The following is a 23,092-nucleotide window of genomic DNA, read 5'->3' on the forward strand; positions in this document are numbered from 1 at the left end:
AAAAAAAAAAAAAAAAAAAAGAATGAAGGAACAACTTTTCACCAGACCAGTGATTCTCAAACTTTTTGATGTCAGGACCCCTTTACATTCTTAAAAACTGAGGACCCCTCAGAAGAGTTTTTATGTGGGTTATACTATATTAGAAATTAAAATATCTTAGTATTTTTGTGAAAATAATTTTGACTTCTCAGATCCTGGAAAGGTTTTTAGGGACCTCAAGGGTTCCCAGACCACACTTTAAGAACCATTGCTTTAGATCATAGGATCATGTTGTCTACCTCTCTGATCTCACTATAAGATGAAGATAGTATGGGCCTCTCACCTACTGTACCAGGGGTATTGGGAGGATTAAATGAGATAATGGATAGGAAAGTGCTTTGTAAGCAGTAAAATACTTTATGTAAAGCAGTAGTATTAAAACAGAAGTTAACACAAGTACCCCCTGTAAGAAGTAGTATATTAAACTTTTATGAATAGGAAAGAAGAGGACAGGAATATAGACAACTTTCTAAATGAATCAGCTTGCTGAGATTAAGGCAAAGAATGGGGCATTGGACGGGTCAGTCTGGGGAGAGGGGAGCTGGAGAAATAAACAGGAATTTGGAATACTAAATGGAGAGGGCAGTTATGGAGCAATGGATCCTGGAGGTCTGTGAATGAGGAGAGACGTGGAGAAGGGCTGGGTAGGTTGGATCCTGGTTCATTTTTAGGACTTAAACCTTTCTTGGCCCAAGGGAGACTAACCCTACCCCACATCTCTCACTAGTAAGTGGCACCAGCAGAATGCATTGAACCATAGGAAGCACTTAATTATTTGGTTAAGTGAATTGAATTGCCTTTTAAATAAGGGTATTTACCTTTCCAAGGAAGAGACTAGTCTGAGGAGCTCAGACCCTAGGACTCCTCTGTTGTAGCCCCTGCTTTTCCAAGACACCCTGCCTATGTCCAAACGAACTCAATTAGATCAGTGTTTCAAAATCTCCTTTTGGAAATTTTTGGCCTTTCCCCCTTTAGATGTCCTCCGAACCTCTGTAATATTTCTGTAATGTCATCCAGTTTTAGGACATTGGGGTTGTATTTTTGATACAAATGAGGTAAGATATAGAAAATGTTGCAAAGTGTTTTAAGCTATAAAAACCCTAAAGCTCTTTGTCAGCTGATGTTATCATGATGATTATTATTGAGGTGTGGGTTCATCTGGGAGGACTCTCAGAGGAGGTAACTTTGTCCCATTGAGTCTGCTTGTGACCTCACTGACAACTTACTGGCATATGTTTATTCTCTCTTTCTCTGATTTGGAATGGATCACAAATTCAGGTGGTTCAGTTAGGTCATTCCACAGGAAAGGGAAATTGTTTGTGGGTTTGTGCTATTTGTAATTGCTTTGATCAGAGTTCTTTTTCTTTTTTTTTTCTCAATTACATGAAAAAAAAATGTTTAATATTCGTTTTTAAAAATTTTGAGTTCTAAATTCTCTCCTTACTTTCCTTCCCTTCCCACTCCGTGACAAGTCTAGCAATTTGATATAGATTATACATGTTCTCTCACGTAAAACATTTCCATATTAAATTGCAAAAGAAAATGCAGACCAAAAAAAACCAAAACACAAAACCAAAACTCAATCCCAAGAATATTTAAGAAAGTTTAAAAAGTATGCTTCAATTTGCATTCAGACTATCAATTCTTTCTCTGTAGGTGGATAGCATTTTTCATCATAAATCCTTCAGAATTGTCTTGGATAATTGTATTACTGAGAATAATTTAAGTCATTCACAGTCGATAATTTTGTATAATATTATATATATATATATATATGTATGTATGTATATTGCTGATACTTTGTGAAATGTTCTCCTGGTTCTACTCATTTCAGTTTTTTTCAGTTCATGTAAGTCTTCCCAGTTTTTCCTGAAAGTATCCTGCTTGTCATTTCTTATTGTGCTGTGACATTTTAAGAAATCTAAAACCTCTAAGGTGAGATGTCTGCTGTCTCCAATCTAGAAAGGTTTTATCTGCAATGGATTTTTTGAAAGTTAGAAAGACCTTTAGCAACAGGGAATTCTTAGAAGCCTTACAAGTACCAAGAGTGGTACTATTTGGCATCCCCAAATTTGCCATAACTTCTTGGGCACTTAAATGTTAAGGACAGCTCCTTTGGGACCTCAGATTCTGCCTGGAAATAGCCCCTTGAGCTCCTTTTGGCCTGTGGCAAGCCTTCCTTGCTAGATCACATCCAAAGAGGCAGACGCATATATTTTGAATAAGGCTTTCAAGATTATTCTTTAGGACAGATCCATTTTTTGAACACTCCCTCTTCCCTACAATTTTTATTCTGTAGGGAGCAAGTCTCCATCATCCCAAACAGAGACACGTGGCTTTTAAGCGTAGAACTTTTCTAATCATGCCACTTCCGGAATTTTTTAAACATTCATTTTAGAAAGGACATTAATAGGCTGGTGAGTATCCCAAGGAAGCTGAACAGGATGGCAGAGGGCCTTGACACCACACCATGGGAAGATTGATTAAAGGACCTAGAGATGTTTAGCTTGGAAAAGAGAAGGCTCGGGAGATATGACTGTAGTTGTAGTTGAGTTGTTTCAGTTGTGTCTGACTCTTTGTGACCCCATTTGGGGTTTTCTTGGTGAAGATGCTAGACTGATTTGCCATTTCCTTCTTCAGTTCATTTTACAGATGAGGAAACTGTGGCAAGCAGGATTAAGTGACTTGCCCAAGGTCACATAGCTAGTGAGTATCTGAGGCCAGATTTGAACTCAGGAAAAGATATGATAGTTGCCTTCAAATGCTGGAAGGTATCAAATGCCTCAGAAGGCAAATTGATAGGACTAATGGGTAGAGGATGCAGAAAGCAAATTTCTGCTTGCTATAGAGAAAAATTGCCTAACAAGTATATATATCAAAAAGTGGAGGGGCAGGGGCGGCTAGGTGGCGCAGTGAATAGAGCACCGGCCCTGGAGTCAGGAGGACCTGAGTTCAAATCCGGCCTCAGACACTTAACGCTTACTAGCCGTGTGACCTTGGGCAAGTCACTTAACCCCAAATGCCCTTCCAAAAAGCAAAAAAAAAAAAAAAGTGGAGGGACAGCTAAGTGGTGCAGTGAATAGAGCACCAGCCCTGGAGTCAGGAGGACCTGAGTTCAAATCTAGCCTCAGACACTTGATACTTACTAGCTGTGTGACCTTGGGTAAGTCACTTAACCCCAATTGCCTTGGCTTCCTCCCTACTCCCCCCCCAAAAAAGAACAAAAAAGTGGAATGAGCTGCCTTGGGAAGTCATTAAACAAAAGTCTGATGATCACTTAATGGAAGACATTTTAGAAAAGATTTTCATTCAGGTACTGCACTAGGTGCCCTCTACTGTCCCTTCTGCCTTTGAATTATCTTCTACAAGGGCAACCCATTTCATTTGTGATGGGACCCAGTTGCTGGGAAGTTTCTTTTTATGTGGTGTCCAAATCTGCCTCCCAATAATTTCTACTCTTAGTTCTAGTTCTACAATATCAGACCAAATAAAAATAACTTCTCTTCCACATCACAGATGTCTTAGAATATTTGAAATGTTTATCACGTCCTTCTTAAGTCTTTAAATCTGCAATCCAATATCCTTAGATCCTTCCCCAAATGGTTTTGAGTCCCTTTACCACAGTGGTCAGTCTCTTCTGGATGTACTCCCATTTGTTTCTCTCAAAGTGTGGGAGAACCTAGAACGAGTTATAGTATTACACATTAGGTGTGACCTATCCAGGACTCTCACTTCCCTTCTTCTAGATGAGGGGTGGGGAACCTGCAGCCTCGAGACCACGTGTAGCCCTCTAGGTCCTCAAGCACAGCCCTCCAACTGAGTCCAAGTTTTACAGGACCAATCCTTTTATTAATCCTTTAATAAAAATGTAATTTAAATTTAGTAAAAATTAAAAATTAATCCTTTAATAAAAGGATTGGCTCTGTAAAACTTGGACTCTGTCAAAGGGCCACACTTGAGGACCTGGAGGGCCGCATGTGGTCTTGAGGCTGCAGGATCCCCACCCCGGCTAGATTTAGATGCTATAATATTGCTGCCTCAAATTACGTTCATTCTCTTGGTTCCTTTGATTTTAGGCCATATCAGTGTAGCTGTGTTTGCACACTGTTTGACGATAGTGAGATGGCCACCCCTCACTGCTGCCTTTTTGCTGAGTTTTCAGTGTAGGTACCTAGAAACTGGTGCCTTTGGGGAAAGCCTGTAGACTTGAGAAATGGCCCACAGGAAGGGATGGGAAGAGGGTGTGGCTGCCATAGGACCACACCCAGTCAAAAACCACGCATTTCACTCCTGTATCATCTTATCCACACAAGGTAGATCTCAGGAGAGGCAGCATGCCATAGTAGATAGAGAGCTTGTCTTGGAAGCAGAAAGATCTGGGTTTTGAGTCCCATCTCTGACACATACTAACTGTGTGACCCTGGCAAAGTCACTTAACCAGTCAGGATTCTAGACAACTAATTCTCTAAGACTCTCTGAGACTAATTTCAGAGAAGCTGCTGTTCTGTATTCACAGCTGTAGCGAAGTGAGAATTTGAACCCAGCTTCTCAGATTCTGGTCAGTCCTCTTGCAGTCAGGTCATTTAAAGCCATTGTACACATGAAGAAGCTGAAGCCCAGGCAAATTTAAGGCGACCCTTAGAGCTGCTCAGATGCAAACCCTTCAGATCTGTGGCTGAGTACAGCCACATGTCCTGCGTCTTCAGCCATCAGCTATTTCAGTTTCTGACTCATGCATGCTGTACCGTGTTCTCCCCTATGGGCCTCCACCAACTCAGTCTTCCATCTGTTTGGGGGACATATCCCTTTACTCTACTTGAACTGCCAGATTGGCCCTGGTTATAAGGAGCCAATCCCTCCTTTATCCCCTTGTCCCCACTCAAAGCTTTTGCTTCAGAGATGGCACAGAAAGAGTGTTTTGGCTTGGCTTCCTCGGAGTCACACTCAGATGCTGCAGACTTTGGAAGGAGATGCTGTAAGAGGCCCAGGAGAGCATTTATCCTCCTCAGCCTTCCACACTGGGATGTGCTAGCAGTCTGGCCCACAGCCTGCCTTTCCAGCCTTTCTGCATATTACTCTCCTTCACAAAGTTTATGTTCCAGCTAAACTACTTGCTGTTCTCCAAATGTGGCACCATCTCCCACCTCCATGTCTTTGTACATGCTGTCTCCTGTGCCTGGAATGAATTCCATTCTCCCCTCCACCTCTTAGGATCCCTCGCTTCCCAGCTAGGCTCATGTACCATCATCTCGTGTGGGAAACCTTTCCTGGCCCCCTTCATTGCTTCACATTCTCTCCTCCTTCACATTATCAGGTATATGCATATCTGTTTAGAAGTCGTGTCCTCCCAATAAAATGTAACCTCCTTGAGAGCAAAAACTGTGTTTCATTCTCTCTGTATCTTCAGTGCTTTGCATGTATTAGGTCCTCAATAAATACTTATTGGATTGGATTATTTGGCTTGGGGAGTATCTCTGAGTCTGTCTATACAACTTGGAAATAACCAAACCTATCATGCATCAGTAGTTTCTAGTCCTGCTCAGGAAAGACTAGTCCTGAATGTTGCCTTTTTGGGTCCCACAGGAGGGGGCAGATGGCCATGACCTGCTTCTGGCCTCTGCCTGTACGATGGGATATACAGAAGGCAATGGGATCATGGTGGGAGAAGTGTCTTTGTGACTTTGTGACTCTTGTACTGGTCTGCTTCTTTAATGCTGGACCCCTTTATCTCTTCTCTTTCTAGTATCTCGGTCCTGGATTATCCCTCTTGTACCATCCACGATTTGCCAGACCTTACTGCTGAAAGCCTGGTAAGAAAAAGGGGATTTTGTAAACCTCGAAACAGATGTATTTGGAGAAGGTGGCATTTGCTCCTCATTCCTTCTATGTCTCAGTGACCGCTCAGTTTTAAAGGTACAGGTATGCTGGAAAAAGCTTAGAGAACAGAACATTGAGCCAATATTTATACAGTGCTTCAAGATTTGCCAAAATACTCGACATATTTAATTTCCTTTGTTTCCCCACAACAATTCTGCAATGTAGGTATAATTATTTTATCGTTCTTCATCATTTCACTTGTATCCAACTCTCAATGAGCTGGACCCAATTTGGGGTTGGTTTTCTTGGCAAAGATACTGGAGCGGTTTTGCCAGTTCCTTCTCTAGCTCATTTTATGATGAGGAACGGAGGCCACAGGGTTAAGTGGCTTTCCCAGGGTCACACAGTGAGTGTGTAAGTGTCTGAGGCCAGATTTGAACTCATGAAGATGTCTTCCTGATTCCAAGCCCAGTGCTCTACTGCACCATCTAGCTGCCCCTATGTGTGATTATTATCCACCCCCATTTTACAGATGAGAAAACCAATGTGCAAGATGAAGAGACTTAGCCAGGATCACACAGCTAGTAAGTTTCTGAAGCCCAAGTCTTTTCTGACTACAAGTCTAATGCCATGCTCTCTCAGAGAACAAAAATAGCCAATGAGGCAGAGAAGCTGATTTTGGTGAATGGGTGGGGGGGAAGCATTAGAGAGTTGAATGTATCATTTGATTGAGAAATATATGAGAGAGGAAAAGGATCAATGAATAAATACTGTACAATCAATACATAGAAAGTTATTATGGTGCAATGGAGAAAGCTTTAGGTGGAATCACTAGGCCAGGATCGAAATTCCCCCTGTATTGCATCCAGCCCTACCATTTACTAGTTGTGTGCCTTTGGCCAAATCACCTACCCTCTCTATGCCAGTTTTTCCATCTATAAAAGTGGAAATGATAATACCTTTGGTATATTCTCCTCCCTCCTCTCCAGGGTCTGTAAGGAATAAATACATATGGAGGGCTATATGTATGTATATGTAGAAATGAATATGAAGGTACTATATAAACATGTCAGTTACAAGAACACAGTATTTGTCATCATCATCATCATTATTATTATACTTTTTGATTACTTCCAAAGATCTGTGGCTTCATCGCTGGTGGGTGCTTCTTTTTAAAAAAAAAAATTTTAGAGGCACAGCTAGGTGGTGCAGTGAATAGAGCACTGGTCCTGGAGTCAGGAGGACCTGAGTTCAAATCCGGCCTCAGACATTTAACATAAAAACTAGCCGTGTGACCTTGGGCAGGTCACTTAACCCTAAATGCCCTGCTTTCCCCTCCAAAAATAAAAATTTTTAAAAACATTTTTACTTAAAGTTTTGAGTTCCAAATTCTATACTTCCCTCCATTCCCCCTTCCCTTAGATGGTAAGCAAACATATATAGGTTATACATGTGCAATTACTTAAAACATTTCTGTATTAGTCATTTAGTACAAGAAGACTCAAATAAAAGAAAAAAATGAAAGAAAGAAAGAAAGTGAAAAAAAGCATTCTTCAGTCTGTATTCAGTTAATATCAGTTCTTTCTCTGGAGGCAGATAGTATGCTTCATCATTAGTCCTTTGGGATTGTTTTGGAGCATAGCTAAGTCATTCACAGTCCTTCATTAAACAATATTGCTGTTACTATGTACATTATCCTGGTTCTGTTCACTTCACTATACATCAGTTCATGTAAGTCTTTCCAGGTTTTTTTGAAATCATCCTGCTTGCCATTTCTTGTAATGCAATAATATTCTATTATAATCATATACCATGGCTTGTTTAGCTATTCCTCTACTGATGGGCATTGCTGTGATTTCCAGTTCTTAGCCACTATGAAAAGAGATGCTATAAATATTTTTGTACAAATAAATGTTTCCCTTTTTTGGGATGTCTTTGGGATATAAACCTAGCATTGGCATTGCTGGATCGAAGGACATACAGTTTTATAGCCCTTTGAGTATAGCTCCAAATTACTCTCTAGAAAGATTGGATCAGTTTAGAACTTTACCAACGGTGCATTAGTGTCTCAATTTCCCCACATTCCCCCCAACATCCGTTTCTCTTTTTTGTCATAGTATCCACTCTGATAGGTGTGAGGTGATACCTTAGAGTTCTTTTAATTTGCATTTCTCTGATCAATAGTGATTTAGAGCATATTTTCATATGACTACAGATAGCTTAGATTTCTTTGTCTTATAACTGCCTATTCATATTCTTTTACCATTTATCAATTGGAAAATGACTTATATTTTTATAAGTTTGACTCTATATATTTGAGAAATAATCCTTTTTGCAAAAATTTTTTCTCGGTTTTCTGCTTTCCTTATAATTTTGGTTGCATTGGTTTTGTTTTTGCAAAAACTTTAATGTTATATAATCAAAATTATCTGTTTTACATTTTGTAATACACTCTATGTCTTCTTTGGTCCTAAATTCTTCCCTTATCCATAAATCTGATAGATAAACTATTCCATGATATCTTAAATTTGCTTATGGTATCACCCTTTTGTGTACCCATTTTGACCTTATCTTAGCATACGGTGTGAGATGTTGGTCTATGCCAAGTTTCTGCCAAATTGTTTTCCAGTTTTCCCAGCAGTTTTTTTTTTTTGTCAGATAATGGGTTTTTGTTCCAAAAGCTTGGATCTTTGAATTTATCACATACTAGATTACTATGGTCATTTACTATAATGTAATTTGTCCTTATCTGTTCCACTGATCCACTGCTCTATTTCTTAGCCAGTACCAGATTCTTTTGATAATTACTGCTTTATAATACAATTGTTTGAGATTTGGTATATCTAGAACTGGTGGGTACTTCTGCCAATCAAGACCATCATCCCTTATACCTTAGGAGATGGTCTAATGAGCCAAAAAATGTGTTACTTGGTGATTAGCCCCCTAGTGACAGATCTCTGCACTTAATTCAGCAGAATGAATAAATACCAAAGAGAAGCCTGTGTAAGGATGAATCATGGAACTGAATTTGTGTCAACATTTTGGCTGAACAGCAGATAACTTTTCCTGGCTCTGTCCTATTAAGCTGTTATTATATGGTCTTCCTGGAGGACATGCGTAAGCCTTTTTTCCTTCTAATGTTTAGTGTAAATGATGTGTGCTCTATAGAAAACATTTTGCTCTAAACCTCCTGAAGAAATATTAGCCAAAGTTATTGAGGAAATGCCCTGGAAAATTATTATTCATACAAAGGAACTTGGATTCCCAGTATAGGCAGCCCCTGACTTCAATTCAGTCTAATATGTGCATCTAGATACTAGGAATACAAAGACAGAATAATGCAACCCTTACCCTTAAGGAGCTTATGTTCTGCCTGGGGTGTGAGGGAAACTCAAATTTAAACAGGTAATTCAGTTCAGCAAATGTGTATTAAGCACCTATTATGTGCCTACATATTCTGTGGTGGTGTGGGTGGAGGGAACATAGCACAGGGGAACTCTTGTTACCAGAGATACAAAGACAAACATGAATTGACCCCTACACTCAAGGGTCTTATATTCTACTGGGCAGAAACAACGTGTACAATGGGAAGTAAATGCGAGACATTCAAAATACATACCAAATAATTTAATTCTGCTGAGGGGAGGGGAAGGACATTAAGTGTGTGAGCATTAATAATTAAGGGCAGGGCAGGTTTCCCATGGGAGATGACACACGAGCTAAGTTTTGAAGGGAGCTGGGGATTCCAAAATGGAGAGATAAGGAGGGCATGTATTCTAGGCATAGGGAACAGTTTATGTAAAGGCATGTAGGCTGGAGATGAAGTACTGAATTTGGGAAACAGTAAAAGGGCCATTTGGGAAGAACAGTAGTGCTAATGAGGGGGAATAATTTGCAGTAAGCCTAAGAAGATAGGTTGAAAAAAATAGGCATTAGGAATAGGAAGGCAATAGGAGACACCTTACAAAGAATCTGCATCTAGAGCATAAGGAAAAGAGCCCTGACTCTGGATTTGGAGGATCTGTGTTCAAATCCCACCAGTGTTGTTACCTGTGTGGTGGCCTTGGGCAAATCACTGAACATCCCCTGGACATTAGCTTCCTCATCTGTTTCTTTTTTTTTTTTTTAAAGCAATTGGAGTTAAGTAACTTGCACAAGCTTACATGGCCAGTTTTTTTGTGTGGGTGTTAAGTATCTGATCCCGGGTCCTCCCAACTCCAGGGCTGGTGCTCTTACTCACTGTGCCACCTAGCCACCCCCAGCTTCCTCATCTGCTAAATGGAGGGGAGGGGAGACAGCCCAGATGACCTCTGAGGTCCCATAACCCAGAAATGGGATGCTGAGTCGCAAGGATCTACCTCAATTTCCATGAGCACAACTTCCCCTTGTTCTCCAATTCAGTGTACCTGGGCAGGGCAGGCCTTTGAATAACCTAGACAGTTGCCTTTTCCTATGCAAATTTCAAAAAGTGCCATCACTAATGAGATTTCATATATTCATAGAATGTTAAATCTGGAAGGATTGTAGACATCACAGAATTGGCTATCTAATCCAACCTGTATCTGAATATAATCTCTTCAGCACACCCAACACTTTGTCCTCTGTCCATTGCCTGAGAGACCTCCAGAGGGGAGTACACACTGTCTCCCAGCCCATTTCCCCTTTTGAATAATTCTATTTGCTACCAAAATTCCCCCTCCCCCTCCCCTGCACAAATCAAGCCTGGATTTTCCTATTTGCCACTACCACCCATTACTCCTTATCCATAAAAAACAGAAATTATCTAATCCTTCTTTTAACATGACAACACTTCAGATACTTGAAGAAGCCTCTTCCATCCCCCCTAAAAAGGCAAAGTCTCTGCTGTCCTCTTCATCCTTCTCTGGACATTTTCCAGCATCTCAACGTCCCTCCTAAAAGGGGGCACTCTGAATGGAACACAATACTGCAGCTGTGCTCAGATTAGGGCAGAGTCCAGCATAACTGTCTTTGCCCTAGTTCTAGTCTTCTCTGAAGGCACCCTAAGATTGTGTTAGCTTTCCCAGCTTCTAGCTCCCTCCCACTGTTGAATCTGAGTTTACACACCGCCTTTACTCCCAGGTCTTTCTTAAATGAATTGATGACTAGCCACATCTTCTCCATCTTCTACTTTTTAGTTAATTCCAGACCCAAGTGTAATATTTGACATCTTTTTTTCTTAGATTCTTCTTAGGCAGTGTGGTGTGTAGATAGTGCTGGACCTGGAGTCAGGAAGACCTGAGTTCAAATCCTTACTGTGTAACCATGGGGAAGTTATTTAACTTCCCTGGGCCCTAGGCAACAACTCTAAAACTTATCGGGGCAGCTAGGTGGCACAGTGAGTAAAGTGCTGGCCCCAGAGTCAGGAGGACCCGAGTTCAGTTCCGGCCTCAGACATAACACCCACAAAAAAAAAAAAAAAACTAGCCATGTAACCTTGGGCAAGTTACTTAATCCCAATTGCCCTCAAAAAAACCCCAAAACTCTAAAACTTATCTTCCAAGTTCTAGACTAGATTGCGTTTGCGATCTCTGTTCTCTAGACCAGATTGAGTTTGTGGTCTCTGTTCTCGTAAATGATAGAAGCTTCTATACCAATGAAATCACAGGTCCTTAACACTGATTCAGCTCTAAGCTCTGTCTCAACACTGTTATCCAATATCCCAGTTAGCCCTCCCAGCTCTGTGTCATCCATGAATGATCGCTGTCTTCACTCAAGTAATTGGCAAATAGGTTAAACAGCCCAGAACCACTAGGCCCCTTTACTTTCTTTTACCTTTCTAAATGAATGTCATTTCATTAATGACTTATTTTATCAGAGATGAAACCGAGTTAGAATTCATTTAACTGTATTCTCTTTTTGTCCACATTTTTTACACATCTTCCACAAGAATAGCATGAAAGAGGGGCAGTTAGGTGGTGCAGTGAATAGAGCACTGACCTTGGAGTCAGAAGGACCTGAGTTCAAATCCAGCCTTAGACACGTAACACTAACCGTGTGACTTCGGACAAGTCACTTAACCCCAATTGCCCTGCCTTCACCCCTCCAAAAAGGCAAAAAAAAAAAAATAGCATGAATCACTTTGTCAGATACTTTGCTAAAATTTAGATCAATTGTACCTACAGCATTCTCTTGATCAACCAGTCTGACCCTTTTAAAAAGGAAATAACACTGGATTTTTATGACTTATTTTTCATGAATCAATCATGGTTTTTCATGACTACTACTTCCTTTTCTACGTCTTCACTAACTGTCCCTTTAATAATATACTCTAGAACAGGGGTGGGGAACCTGTAGCCCTCAGGCCACATGTGGCTTTCTAGGTCCTTAAGTGCAACCTTTTGACTGCATCCATCCAAATTTTATGGAGTTCCCCACTTCTGCTCTAGAATTTTGCCAAGACTGGAGATCAGTCACTGGTTTCTGGTTTTATTCTTTCCCCCTTTTAGAAAATAGGTCCATCTTTTGCCCTGTTCCAATATTGTGGTACCACTCTGGCTCTCCTCAGTCTCTCACAGCTGACCTGTGGTGGCAAAAGCATTGATTTAAAACAATGTTTAGTATCACAGAGGAAAGCACAGAATGTAGAATTTTGCCAGAATCAAAGTCAAGCTCCAAGACCTATTATTTGTAGACTATTCCTTTCCTGCCTATTCACTTTCCTTTTTGAAAAAGTGGATTATTTTCCCCTCTTCCAGGCCTGTGCTACCTCTCTTAATTTTTTAGTTTTTTTAGATCATTGACAAAGGTTCAGCAGTTATACCAGTGGTGGGGAAGCTCTGGTCTCAGGGCCACATGTGACCCTCTAGGTCCTTGGATGTGGCCTTTTGACGGAGTCAAGTCCAAGTTTTACAGAACAGATCCCTTTATTAGGGGGATTTGCTCTGTGAAGTTTGAATTCAGTCAAAGGGCTGCACTTGAGGCCCTAGAGAGCCACATGTGGTCTTGAGGCTGCAGGTTCCCCACCCTGGACCAGTCCTTAGAAGGTAGACCTCTGGGCCTAAACATTTGAATTCAAGGGCAACAAGTAAAATTTAGCTTAACTTACTATCTCCCCGCTTACCTGGGGTACTAACTCCCTACTGGCCATTTTTATTGTCCTTTCTAGTCCAAGGATCATTTTGTTTAGCAGAGAAAACAGGAGCAAAATAAAAGTTAAATTTTTAAAATTTTTAAATCTTCTATCCAGCAGCTATCATCATTGTCCTCTCGATTTGAAAGAGTGATTCTCTCCTATCTCTGACTTCTATTTTTTCTAGTAGAGGTAAAAACAACACAATTTGTTGTTGTTCAGTTGTTTGTCATGTCTGACTCTGTGTCCCCCTTTGAGGTTTTTGTGGCAGAGATACCGGAGTGGTTTACTATTTCCTTCTCCAGCTCATTTTATATATATATGAGAAAACCAAGGCACAGAGGGTTAAGTGACTTTCCCAGGGTCACACAGCTAGTAAGTTTTTGAAGCCAGATGTGAACTCAGGAAAATGAGTCTTCCTGACTACAGGCCTGCTGTTCTGTCCAGCGCACCACCTAGCTGCCCCTACAAACAAAACAAAAATAATCCATTTGTTCTTTTAATTTCCCCTCACTTAACAAACAGGAAACCCAGAGCAGTTAAATAACTTCTGTGTGTGAGGTCACAAAGCTTATCAGCAGAGCTGGACTTGTACCTAGATGTCCTGACCACTTGGCCCCTGCTCTTTCGACTTTATTTTGCAGCAGTACCTTTCTGATAGAAAGGGCCCCTTACCTCCTCCCCAGTAGTTGCTTTCATATAGAAAGGTGATATGTATATACATATATATATATACATAAAATGCAGAGAGGTACTTAGATCTGTGGGCTCTTCACTCAGGGTTGAAGATCATAATCTATCCATATCTTCTTCTCTCCAATAGGAATAAAAGCTCCATGAGGGCAAGACTTGCATTTTCTTTGTACTCCCAACAGCTAGCACAATGTCAGCTCCTAACAGATCCTCAGTGAACACTTGTTGGTTGGTTCTTTTCCCAACTAATTCTCACCCTTGTCTTCCTACTCTGTGTACAGCTCTTAATTGGTAATGTGTTAGAGTCTGCTCTAGTTACCACATGCCAAAAAAAAAAAGTTTTAATTAGTTCAGAGAGAAACCTTCTCTTAATGTAAATAAATATAGAGCATAGAAATAATAACTTACAACTACCATGGAGCATCACCAGATTCTGTCTTCTCCCTCCCACCCTATTTTGCCATAGTTCTGTAATAGCTTATCATCCCGATAACACCCTACCCCTGTAGTAGGGAGGACTCATATTCCTTGAGTCCAAATGAGTTTTGCTATAGAAACAGTGTTACACATGGTGTATGAGGAACATTTGAGATGACATTATTAAGACAGCTCTTCATAGACACTTTAGCTTAAATAAGCATGTGTGGGCTAGCCTAGGAACCTAACCACTGTTCCTAACGTTATTCCTATGGAAATATGTGTCCTGAGTCTGAGATGACTGACTTGTTGTTTGTCCTTCATTTGACTTGGTCCTGAATCGGCTTTAAGTGAAGCGGAGTTGTGCAAAGTTGTCAGCCTTGCTCTCTTTTTCTAAGTCATTGAAATCCAGTAGCAGGATAGAAGTTTAGAGGACCAGCCATGTCCCAGAATGCCGTGGATAACCTTGGCATCTTTGATACCTGACCAAGCTCTAGGTACTCCACAACACCCACTTCAACTACCTTCTTGGCCATGGGATCAAATTGTTCTCATCCTCCCATTCCACCAGGGAAAATCTTCATTTGCTTGGGGTAGACATCCCCCCGCCCAACTCACTGACAGGCATGAGGTCAGTCTGTTGCCCTCAGCCTAGTGTAGCCCATCTACTGAGATGGTTCACTGGGGCGGGGCTGCTGCTCGTGCTGAGCTTCTTGGAGCCACAGGTGGACACCCCAAGTGGCTGAGCAGCCCTGAAGAGGGCTCAGTAATCCTCACACCAGAAGTACTTACTAGTTCTCCTAAGCACCGTATACACTGACTTACAGACAAGCTTTTGTAATGTAGACCAATTGGTAAGTTTAGACCAAATATAGTTCTTTCAGATCTCCATTGATATAGCTCTCTGTGAGACAAATTAGAATAAACTTCATAGGGGAGATTGTACTTTCTAAGGCCTTGAGGGTAACTGAGGGTGACTAAACAAACAAGACCCATCCATGAGGTTGATGCTAGAACTTGGCCTTGAGCCAGAGCCAGGAGGATTTCATCTTCCTGTGAAGCAGCAGTGCCACCTGGTGGTCGGAGTTGGTGACTACAGTTTTCTATTTCCCATTGCTAGGAACTGAACAATAATAGAAGTCACGAAGTTGAAGCTCATCTACTTACTGGTGACCTGTCATGAAAGCAAATTATTGGGTTATTTGTGATGATGCTTAGTTTCTCAAAATAGTAGATTTTTAAAAATTTGTTTGATGGCTGCTGCCCTCCTGGGACTATGAGAATATCAAAGAGAATGGTTTAAAATAACAACAGTTAACAACTGGCCTTAGGATGAAAAACAAAAATATGACAAGGAATGAAAGAAATGAGCATTTATTAAATACCTGCTATTTGCCAGGCCACGGGCTAAGTATTTTACAAAAATTCAATTTTCACAACAATCCTGGATGGTAAATCCCTATGTTACAGTTGAGGGAAGTGACTCAGACAGAAGTTAAGTGACGTGCCCTGGGTAAAACCAGTAAATGTCTGAAGCTAGATTTGAATTTGAGTCTTTATAATTCTAGTTTCCCCCGCTCTGTTACTGGGCCAGGGTCAATAAATGGCATGTTGATTTTAGCTGTTATGTAGGTTTTAATCAAGGCAGCTAGGTGGCGTAGTAGATAGAATGCCAGGCCTGGAGTCAGGAAGACCTAAGTTCAAATCTTGCCACAGACAATTACTAGTTGTTTGACCCTGGCCAAATCACATAACCCTGTTTGCTTCAGTTACTCATCTGTAAAATGAGCTGGAAAAGAAATGGCAAACCACTGCAATATCTTTGCCAAGAAAACCCCAAATGGGATCACAGAGAGCCAGCTGAAGAATGACTAAACAATGACAGCAACAAAGTTTGAATCAACTTAGAATTTATCAGAAAGCTAGCTTCACTGCAAGTCAGTTTTCCCTAATTCTCAATTTTTAAATGTAATATGAGTCATGGATAGCTCCTGTTTTATCACAACTTTCTTTTTTTAAACTCACAAAGACCCTATTCTTACCTTTAGTGATAGTTCAAAGAAAGTAAAGGGAGTAATGAAGTGGAGGTAGAAGAAGGATAACATAACATGTTAGAGGTAGAAGTAGTCTTGGAGATCATCTGCTCTAACCACTAACCAGCCATTTCACTTTGGTCAAGTTCTTTCATTTTGGGGGCCCTGAATTTCCTAACTCTCAATTAAAGCTTAGACTTGATAATCTCTAAGAATCCTTCCAGATGTAACATCCTATAGATTTAAGATAAGTTATATCAATATCTGCTTAACAAGCAATGCAGGATATCTGATGTTATGAGAAGCAATTGATGGAAGGTTTTACTAAATCTGCTTGGAAGATTTGAAATTGATTAGATTTAATATGTAGCATATATTTTTCTGAAAGAGTCAGCTCCCAACTGATCAGACCTAGAGCTGTTTGGATTTTGCACAGATAGAAGAATCCCATCTTTAGAATAAGGAACTTCTTTCTTGTGTCATACTCTCTTAACAAGAAGGACCTGGTTATATTCTGGTGACTTCTCCTTTTTGGGGGGGGGTGTGGGGGGGCGAGGCAATTAGGGTTCAGTGACTAGCCCAGGGTCACACAGTAAATGTCAAATGTCTGAGGCTCGATTTGAACTCAGCTTCTCCTGATTCCATGGCTGGTGCTCTATCCACTGTGCCATCCAGCTGCCCCTGACTTCTTACTTCTCTTGCTTGTTGCCTCCACATAGATGATCTGAGAACATTAGTACTTGACATTCTCCATATTATAGTAACCAGCTCTTCTTATAAGCACACAGGTTTACAAGGCTCAAAACAGGAACAATCTTTCTTAAAATTTAATGGAAACAGACTGAACTCATTTCCAAACCCAGAGACAGTTTCCTCTTGTATCTATACTTCAGTTATACTTTACCTTCCTACTCTCTGGCCATCTTCTTACCAGTAGCCCTCTTTTCCATGCTTTTCTGTTCTGAAACTGTAATCAAATAAGCTCTATATTTGTTCCCGTAAAGTCAATTACACCGTATGGCTTTACTCACCAGCTTTCTAACTGCCTTGGTCAAATGACTTATCCAAGATCACCCAGGCAATACGTGTCAGAGATAAGATTTAAACACTGTTTCTCTGTCTCCAGATTCTTTCCACTATACCCAAGCACTTCCCTATTTTCCTCATACCAATATTGACTCCATCTGCTACACCAAATTATCTCTCAAGCCTAGAGATTCAAAGAGAAAAACAAAATGGTCCTTGCCCCAAAGAACTTGTATTCTCTTGAATATATTAACTTCAGAAAACTTTTGTTATCATGCCTGTGTGAACCCTAGGAACAACCCTAAGAAGTTCCTATGTAGCTTAACCCATTAATAGAACAAATATATCAGATTAACTGTTACATCTATTTATCCATGCATTCATTTCAGAAACAAGCATATGAATCATCATGCCAGGTCCTGGGGCATGTACAACATTTAGACAAAATATAGTTCCTGCCCTCATGGAGCTTATAGTCTAATAGGGGAGAAGAGAAAGAACACAATATTATAAGAGAAACATGTTAGAATAATGCAGAACAAATTGTTAGCTATGATCCAAGGAAGAAAGTTACTGGTGACAGAGTAGGTAAAAGAATGGAAGAGGTGGCTAGGAATTCATCAGGCAGGGCAGACATAGGTATATGCAAAGGCAGAGAGAGAAGAAAGAAGAGATTGTCTCTTGGGGGAAAGAAAATAGTCTATTTTTGCTGTAGAATGTATAGAAGAAGGTAATATGAAATAAAGCTGAAAAGGTAGGGTGGTACCAGATGATGGAGGGTCTTAAATGCCAAGCAGATATTTATTTGGTAAGCACTATGGGATTAGGAAAGATCTGAGTGTAGAAGTGTGGTGTCATGACCCAATCTATGCATTGGACTATGAGAGTGGAGATGGCGAGACCTATTAGCAGATAGGAAATATTCAGGTGAGTGGTAGGAGAATGTAGTATTTCTGAATCCAAATGAAGAGAATACATCTGATGGGTATAGTCACTTGGGTTCCATTTTACAGAGGCTGACGATGATAGAGACTAAGAAATGCTACTAGATGGGGTCATGACAAGGGCACTGGTGATTTAGGGAACAGTTTCAGTACAAGGGGTGTGGACTAAAGCCAGAATGCAGAGATTTAAAGCTAGGGGTTCAATCAATCAGTAAACATTTATTAAGCCTAATTTGTTCCAGGCTGTGTGCTAAGTGCTAGAGATACAAAAGGAGGCAAAAGACAGTCCATGACCTCAAACAGCTTACAATCTAATGGAGGAGACAAATATACAAAGCAGGCCATGTAGAGGATGGATAGGAAATAAGAGAAGAAAGAGACTGGAATTAGGAGGAGTTGGAGAAGTCTTCCTGTAGAAGGTGGGATTTTAGTTGGGATGTCAGGAGGCCAGGTCAGTAGTAAGAGAAGAGGAAGGAGAGTGTCTCAAGCATGGGGGACAGCCAGAGACAATGCCCCGAGCTAAGAGATGGCATGTTTTGTTCATGAAACAGCCAGGAGGCCAGTGTCACTAGATCAAAGAGTATGTATTGGGGAGTAAGATGGTGGAAAATAGGAAAGTAGGAGGGGACTAAGTTATGAAAGGCTTTGAATGCCAAACAAATTATTTTGTATTTGGTCCTGGAGGCAACAGGAAGCCACTGGAGTCTATTAAGGGGAGGGTGGGGGGGTGGGTAAAATGATTGCATCTGAGCCTTAGGAAAATCACTTTAGTGGATGATTAGAGGATGGAGTAGGGCTGGGCTGCAGGGGAGACTTTTGGTAATCTGAAGCCTCAGAATGACGATTTTACATAATTGGAAGAAATGTTAAATTTCAGTTAGAGTTTAGTGAAAATAAGGGTGTAATTTTTTTTCCCTATCCAAGTTCATGGGCCCCCTTAAAGCACCCCCTGATTTAAAGAAATAGTAGGTAGTGAGGAAGATTTAGATAACTCTTTCAAGAAGTAGGGGGGAGAGATGAGAGAGTAACTGCGTGAAGTAGAAAGCTTCCTAGTTTGGGGGATACATGGAGTTGTCTGCAAGCACATGAAAAGGAAGAGGGAAAGGGAACCATTGATGGACAAGATCCTGGAGGGAGATGGGAAGGAAGGGAAGTAAGAGTCTGGAGACAGGGATTAGCTTCAGGGAGAAGTATGGTCAGAGGGAAGAAGGCCCAGGAGTGACCCTCGAGTTTTGAAGAACAGAGAAAAGGTGATGAAATACATTAGATGGCCCCCAACTTCTCGAGACTTTGACCTTGAAAGGATAAGTGAGATACTGGAGCCAAGGGAGGAGGAAAGTGGCAGCAGGAAGCTGAAGGACCCAACCCTATGGAGACTGTAATTGGAAAAAGAGAGTGGGGAATAAGAAGGTCTGAGATCTTTAGACTTTAGTTCTCCCTCCTAAGACTGGGCAACTAGGTGGCACAGTGGATAGAGTGCCATCCTTGGAATCAACAAGACTCTTCTTCCTGAGTTCAAATCTTACCTCAGACCCTTCCTAGTTGTGTGACCCTGGGCAAGTCACTTAACCTTGTTTGTCTCAGTTTCCTCCTCTGAAAATGAGCCAGAGAAGAAAATGGCAAACCACTGCAGTATATCCTTGCCAAGAGAACCCCCCAAAAGGGTCATGAAGAGTCAGACATGACTAAAACGACTGAACAGCAATAACAACGGTGTAAGGCTAGTAATTAACACACATAGTTTTTTTCATCTAAATAATAAGGTAAGTTATGCAAATTCATTTGTTCATTTTGGCTAAGGAATCTTAGCGACATATTTAATGAACTTTTAAATATATTTTATCAATATATTTATATTAATTATATATAATTTATAATTATGATATATAATTATATAATATATAATATTAATAATATATTATTAAAATAATAAATAACAATACTAAATAAATATTTATCCATCATAAGGCCTTTCTAGTTCTAGAATTCTGTGCACATGTAGTACCAACCATTCTGATTCTGTCTGGCCAAAACAAATGCCAGCTTCTTCCCTTAACCAGTATGTCAATCTCTAAGTATTTGTTAAACATGTCCTGGGGCTACGAAGACCCAAAACCCTGCCTTCAAGGAGCGTAATCATATTAAGGGAAACCATACATGCACTTACAAGCAAATGCAAAATTTATACCAAGCGTAGACAAGGTGATTTGTGGGCAGGCAGTAGGAGGACCAGCAGCTAGTGGACTGCTGGGGGTCAGGAAAAGCCTGATGTTAGAGATGGCACTTGAAGTGAGCTTGGAAGGAAGCTAGTCAAGACATGGATGTGAGGAGGGACTGTATTCCAGCCTAGGGGATGGCATGGGCAAAGATGTGGAAGTGGGAAAAGAATGCTTGTATACAGGGATTATTAGCCAGTAGACCAGTTTGGTTAGAAGTTAAAAAACACAAAGCAAGGAATAAAAGGGGAAGACTAGAAGCAGAGAAACCAGTTTGGTTAGAAGTTAAAAAACATTAAGCGAGGAATAAAGGGGAAAGACTAGAAGCAGAAAAACCAGTTAGGGAGTTTTTGTAATTGTCCAAGCAAGAAGCAATGAGGGCCTGAACTAACGCAGTGTTGTGTGAACAGAATGGGCCAGATACAAGAGTGGTGCAGTGAATAGAGTGCTGAGCTTGTACTCAAGAAGACCTGAGTTCGAATTTGACCTCAGAAGATTGCTAGTTGTGTGACCCTGGGCAAGTCACTTAACCTTCTGTTTCCTTCAGTTCCCCCATCTGTAAAATGGGGATAATAATAGTACCTACCTCACAGGGTTATTGTGAGAGTTAAATGAGATAACAATTATAAAGCATGTAGCACAGTGCCTGGCACATAGTATTTATATAAACATTAGCTGTTGATGATTTGAAAAGAGAATTTGATAATACTTAGCAACTGACTGGAGGGGGTGGGGAAAGGGAAGGGAGAGGACAAAGTCAAAGTTCACTCCCACGTTGGGAGTCTGAATGTCTGAAATGAGGTTGTGTCCTGGATAGAAACAGGGAAATAAGGAAGAGAAGTTGTGTATGGGGGGAAATCTGATGAATTTTGTTTTGGACATGTTGAGTTTGAAATGCCTCTGGGACATCCAGTTGGAAATGTTTAGTGGGCCCCTATTGGTCATCTAGGTCAGTTTGCAAGATAATTGTTGTAAATCCAACCACAGGCTTATACAGGCTTATATGAGCTCAATATGGTTCTCTTACAGCAGCAGGGACAAGTGTAAGGAGGTTTGGATAATTCATGCCTCAGAGATGGCCTTGGAAAGGAAGGAGGCAATGATCAATGCATTTAATCTTTAGAAGCCAGGGCATATTTAAAATAACTTAAAGTATTTTTTTTGGTAAAGAATTTCTAAAAGTCTTTATAGTCATCAGGTTGGTGTCAAATTCAGGAGCAGATCCCTGCTGGCTGCCTATTGACTTAGAAAACCATAAATTATCATTATCTTTGTTCTATTTTGTTAAACATATCCCAGTGAGATTTTAATTGGGAGTTTTGCCAGGCTTAGGGCCCTCAGGCCACAATTTTGATGTCTCTGATTTAAACTACCTCTAAACCATTTGGAAATCTCTAAATCTTTGACTCTTAGGAAAATTCTTAGAAGAAATTTTCTCTGAAAAGGAGTGTGTATCTTTTTATGCATGGCTCTGGAAAGAGGAATGAAGCGGCCAGTTATACTGGGCTGGGTCCTGCTCCCTGAGCTCCAATTTGACCCACGATTATCATGTTGACATTTCAGAGCTGATATTTCTCTAGGTCATGTGATACACATAGAATATGTCCCTGCAGAGACTCACTCACCTAAACATATATTATTCATTAGTACTCTGACTCTTCTACTGAAAGACAGCCAGACAAAAGGAGATAAGGTACTTACATTAAAGAGGAAGGGGGAAAAAACAACAATTTGATATTTTAGCAAGTCTGAGCAAATTCATGAGGAATTAAGGGGGACATGGGAGAAAACAGGTCTTTGGCCTGTACAAGAGAAATGCCTGCTGGGATCTTTTATAGAAGTCCTACTATGGCCAGCAGAGAAGACAAAACACCTTTGAGTCTCAGCTCTCCAGAAAAGGCTATTCACAGGCTTCTATTATTTTGAGTCCTAGGCAGTTTCCTGTGAAGCAAGACAAAGAAGGTTAATCTGTAGTCAGTCTCCAGGGGAAACATTTTGGGAAGGAAGCATGGAATAGTTTGTGCCTGATAAGATCATCATGGGGAGGTCCCCTGAGGCCAGGCTATGAGCAGAGCCAGCCTTCCTTCTTTCTAAGTTTCATTGTTAGACTAGCTGGAGAAGGATGGAATAAATTATAGATTACAGAACATTAGAGCTGGAAAGGGGCCTTAGAGGTCATGTCACCCAACCCCCTTGAGGTCCAGCTAGTGTGTGATAGAACTGAATCCAGACACCAACACTTCTAAGTCCTGGTCTACTGCATTTCAGCTACTGTGGGAGATGTACTGGGTTCAAAATCAAAAGACCTGAATGTGAGTCTCAGTTTTTCCATGCATCGAGCTATGTGACCTTGGGCAAATTGCTTAATGTCTCTGTGCCTCATTTTTCCCTGCTGTAAAGTGGGCATAACAATATTTGTCCAACCAACTTCATGGGATTGTGAGGAAAGGGCTTTGTAAACCCTAAAGAGGCATAGAAGCATGACTTTTGTTGTTCATTATTAACAACAAATTTATTAATAATGAATATTATTATTTCATCTTTGTATTCTGACCATCTATCATATTGCTTCCACATAGTAGGCTTCCACATGTATTTAATACATATCTGTTAAAACAAAATTTATGGGGGCGGCTAGGTGGCACAATGAATAGAGCACCAGCCCTGGAGTCAGGAGGACCTGAGTTCAAATCCGACCTCAGACACTTAACACTAGCTGTGTGACCTCTGGCAAGTCACTTAACCCCAATTGCCTTGCCTTCCCCCCTCCAAAAAAAAACAAACAAAAAATTAAAAACTCCACTAAATTTATTATTA

General features: G+C 40.6%; 1 protein-coding gene across 1 annotated transcript in view; it reads left to right on the top strand.

Annotated features, from left to right (window-relative positions):
- Positions 1-23,092, top strand: part of STRIP2 (striatin interacting protein 2) — an 82,005-nt gene that overhangs the window by 46,035 nt on the left and 12,878 nt on the right. Inside the window, exon 18 of the mRNA XM_069087202.1 lies at positions 5,783-5,849. Within this exon, the coding sequence (XP_068943303.1) occupies positions 5,783-5,849 (67 nt within the window). The remainder of the gene's footprint in view (positions 1-5,782; positions 5,850-23,092) is intronic.

This window comes from Petaurus breviceps, unplaced genomic scaffold, assembly GCF_028583685.1.
Source record: "Petaurus breviceps papuanus isolate PSGF00001 unplaced genomic scaffold, PetGlider_PUasm1.0 181, whole genome shotgun sequence".
Classification (NCBI taxonomy): domain Eukaryota; kingdom Metazoa; phylum Chordata; class Mammalia; order Diprotodontia; family Petauridae; genus Petaurus; species Petaurus breviceps.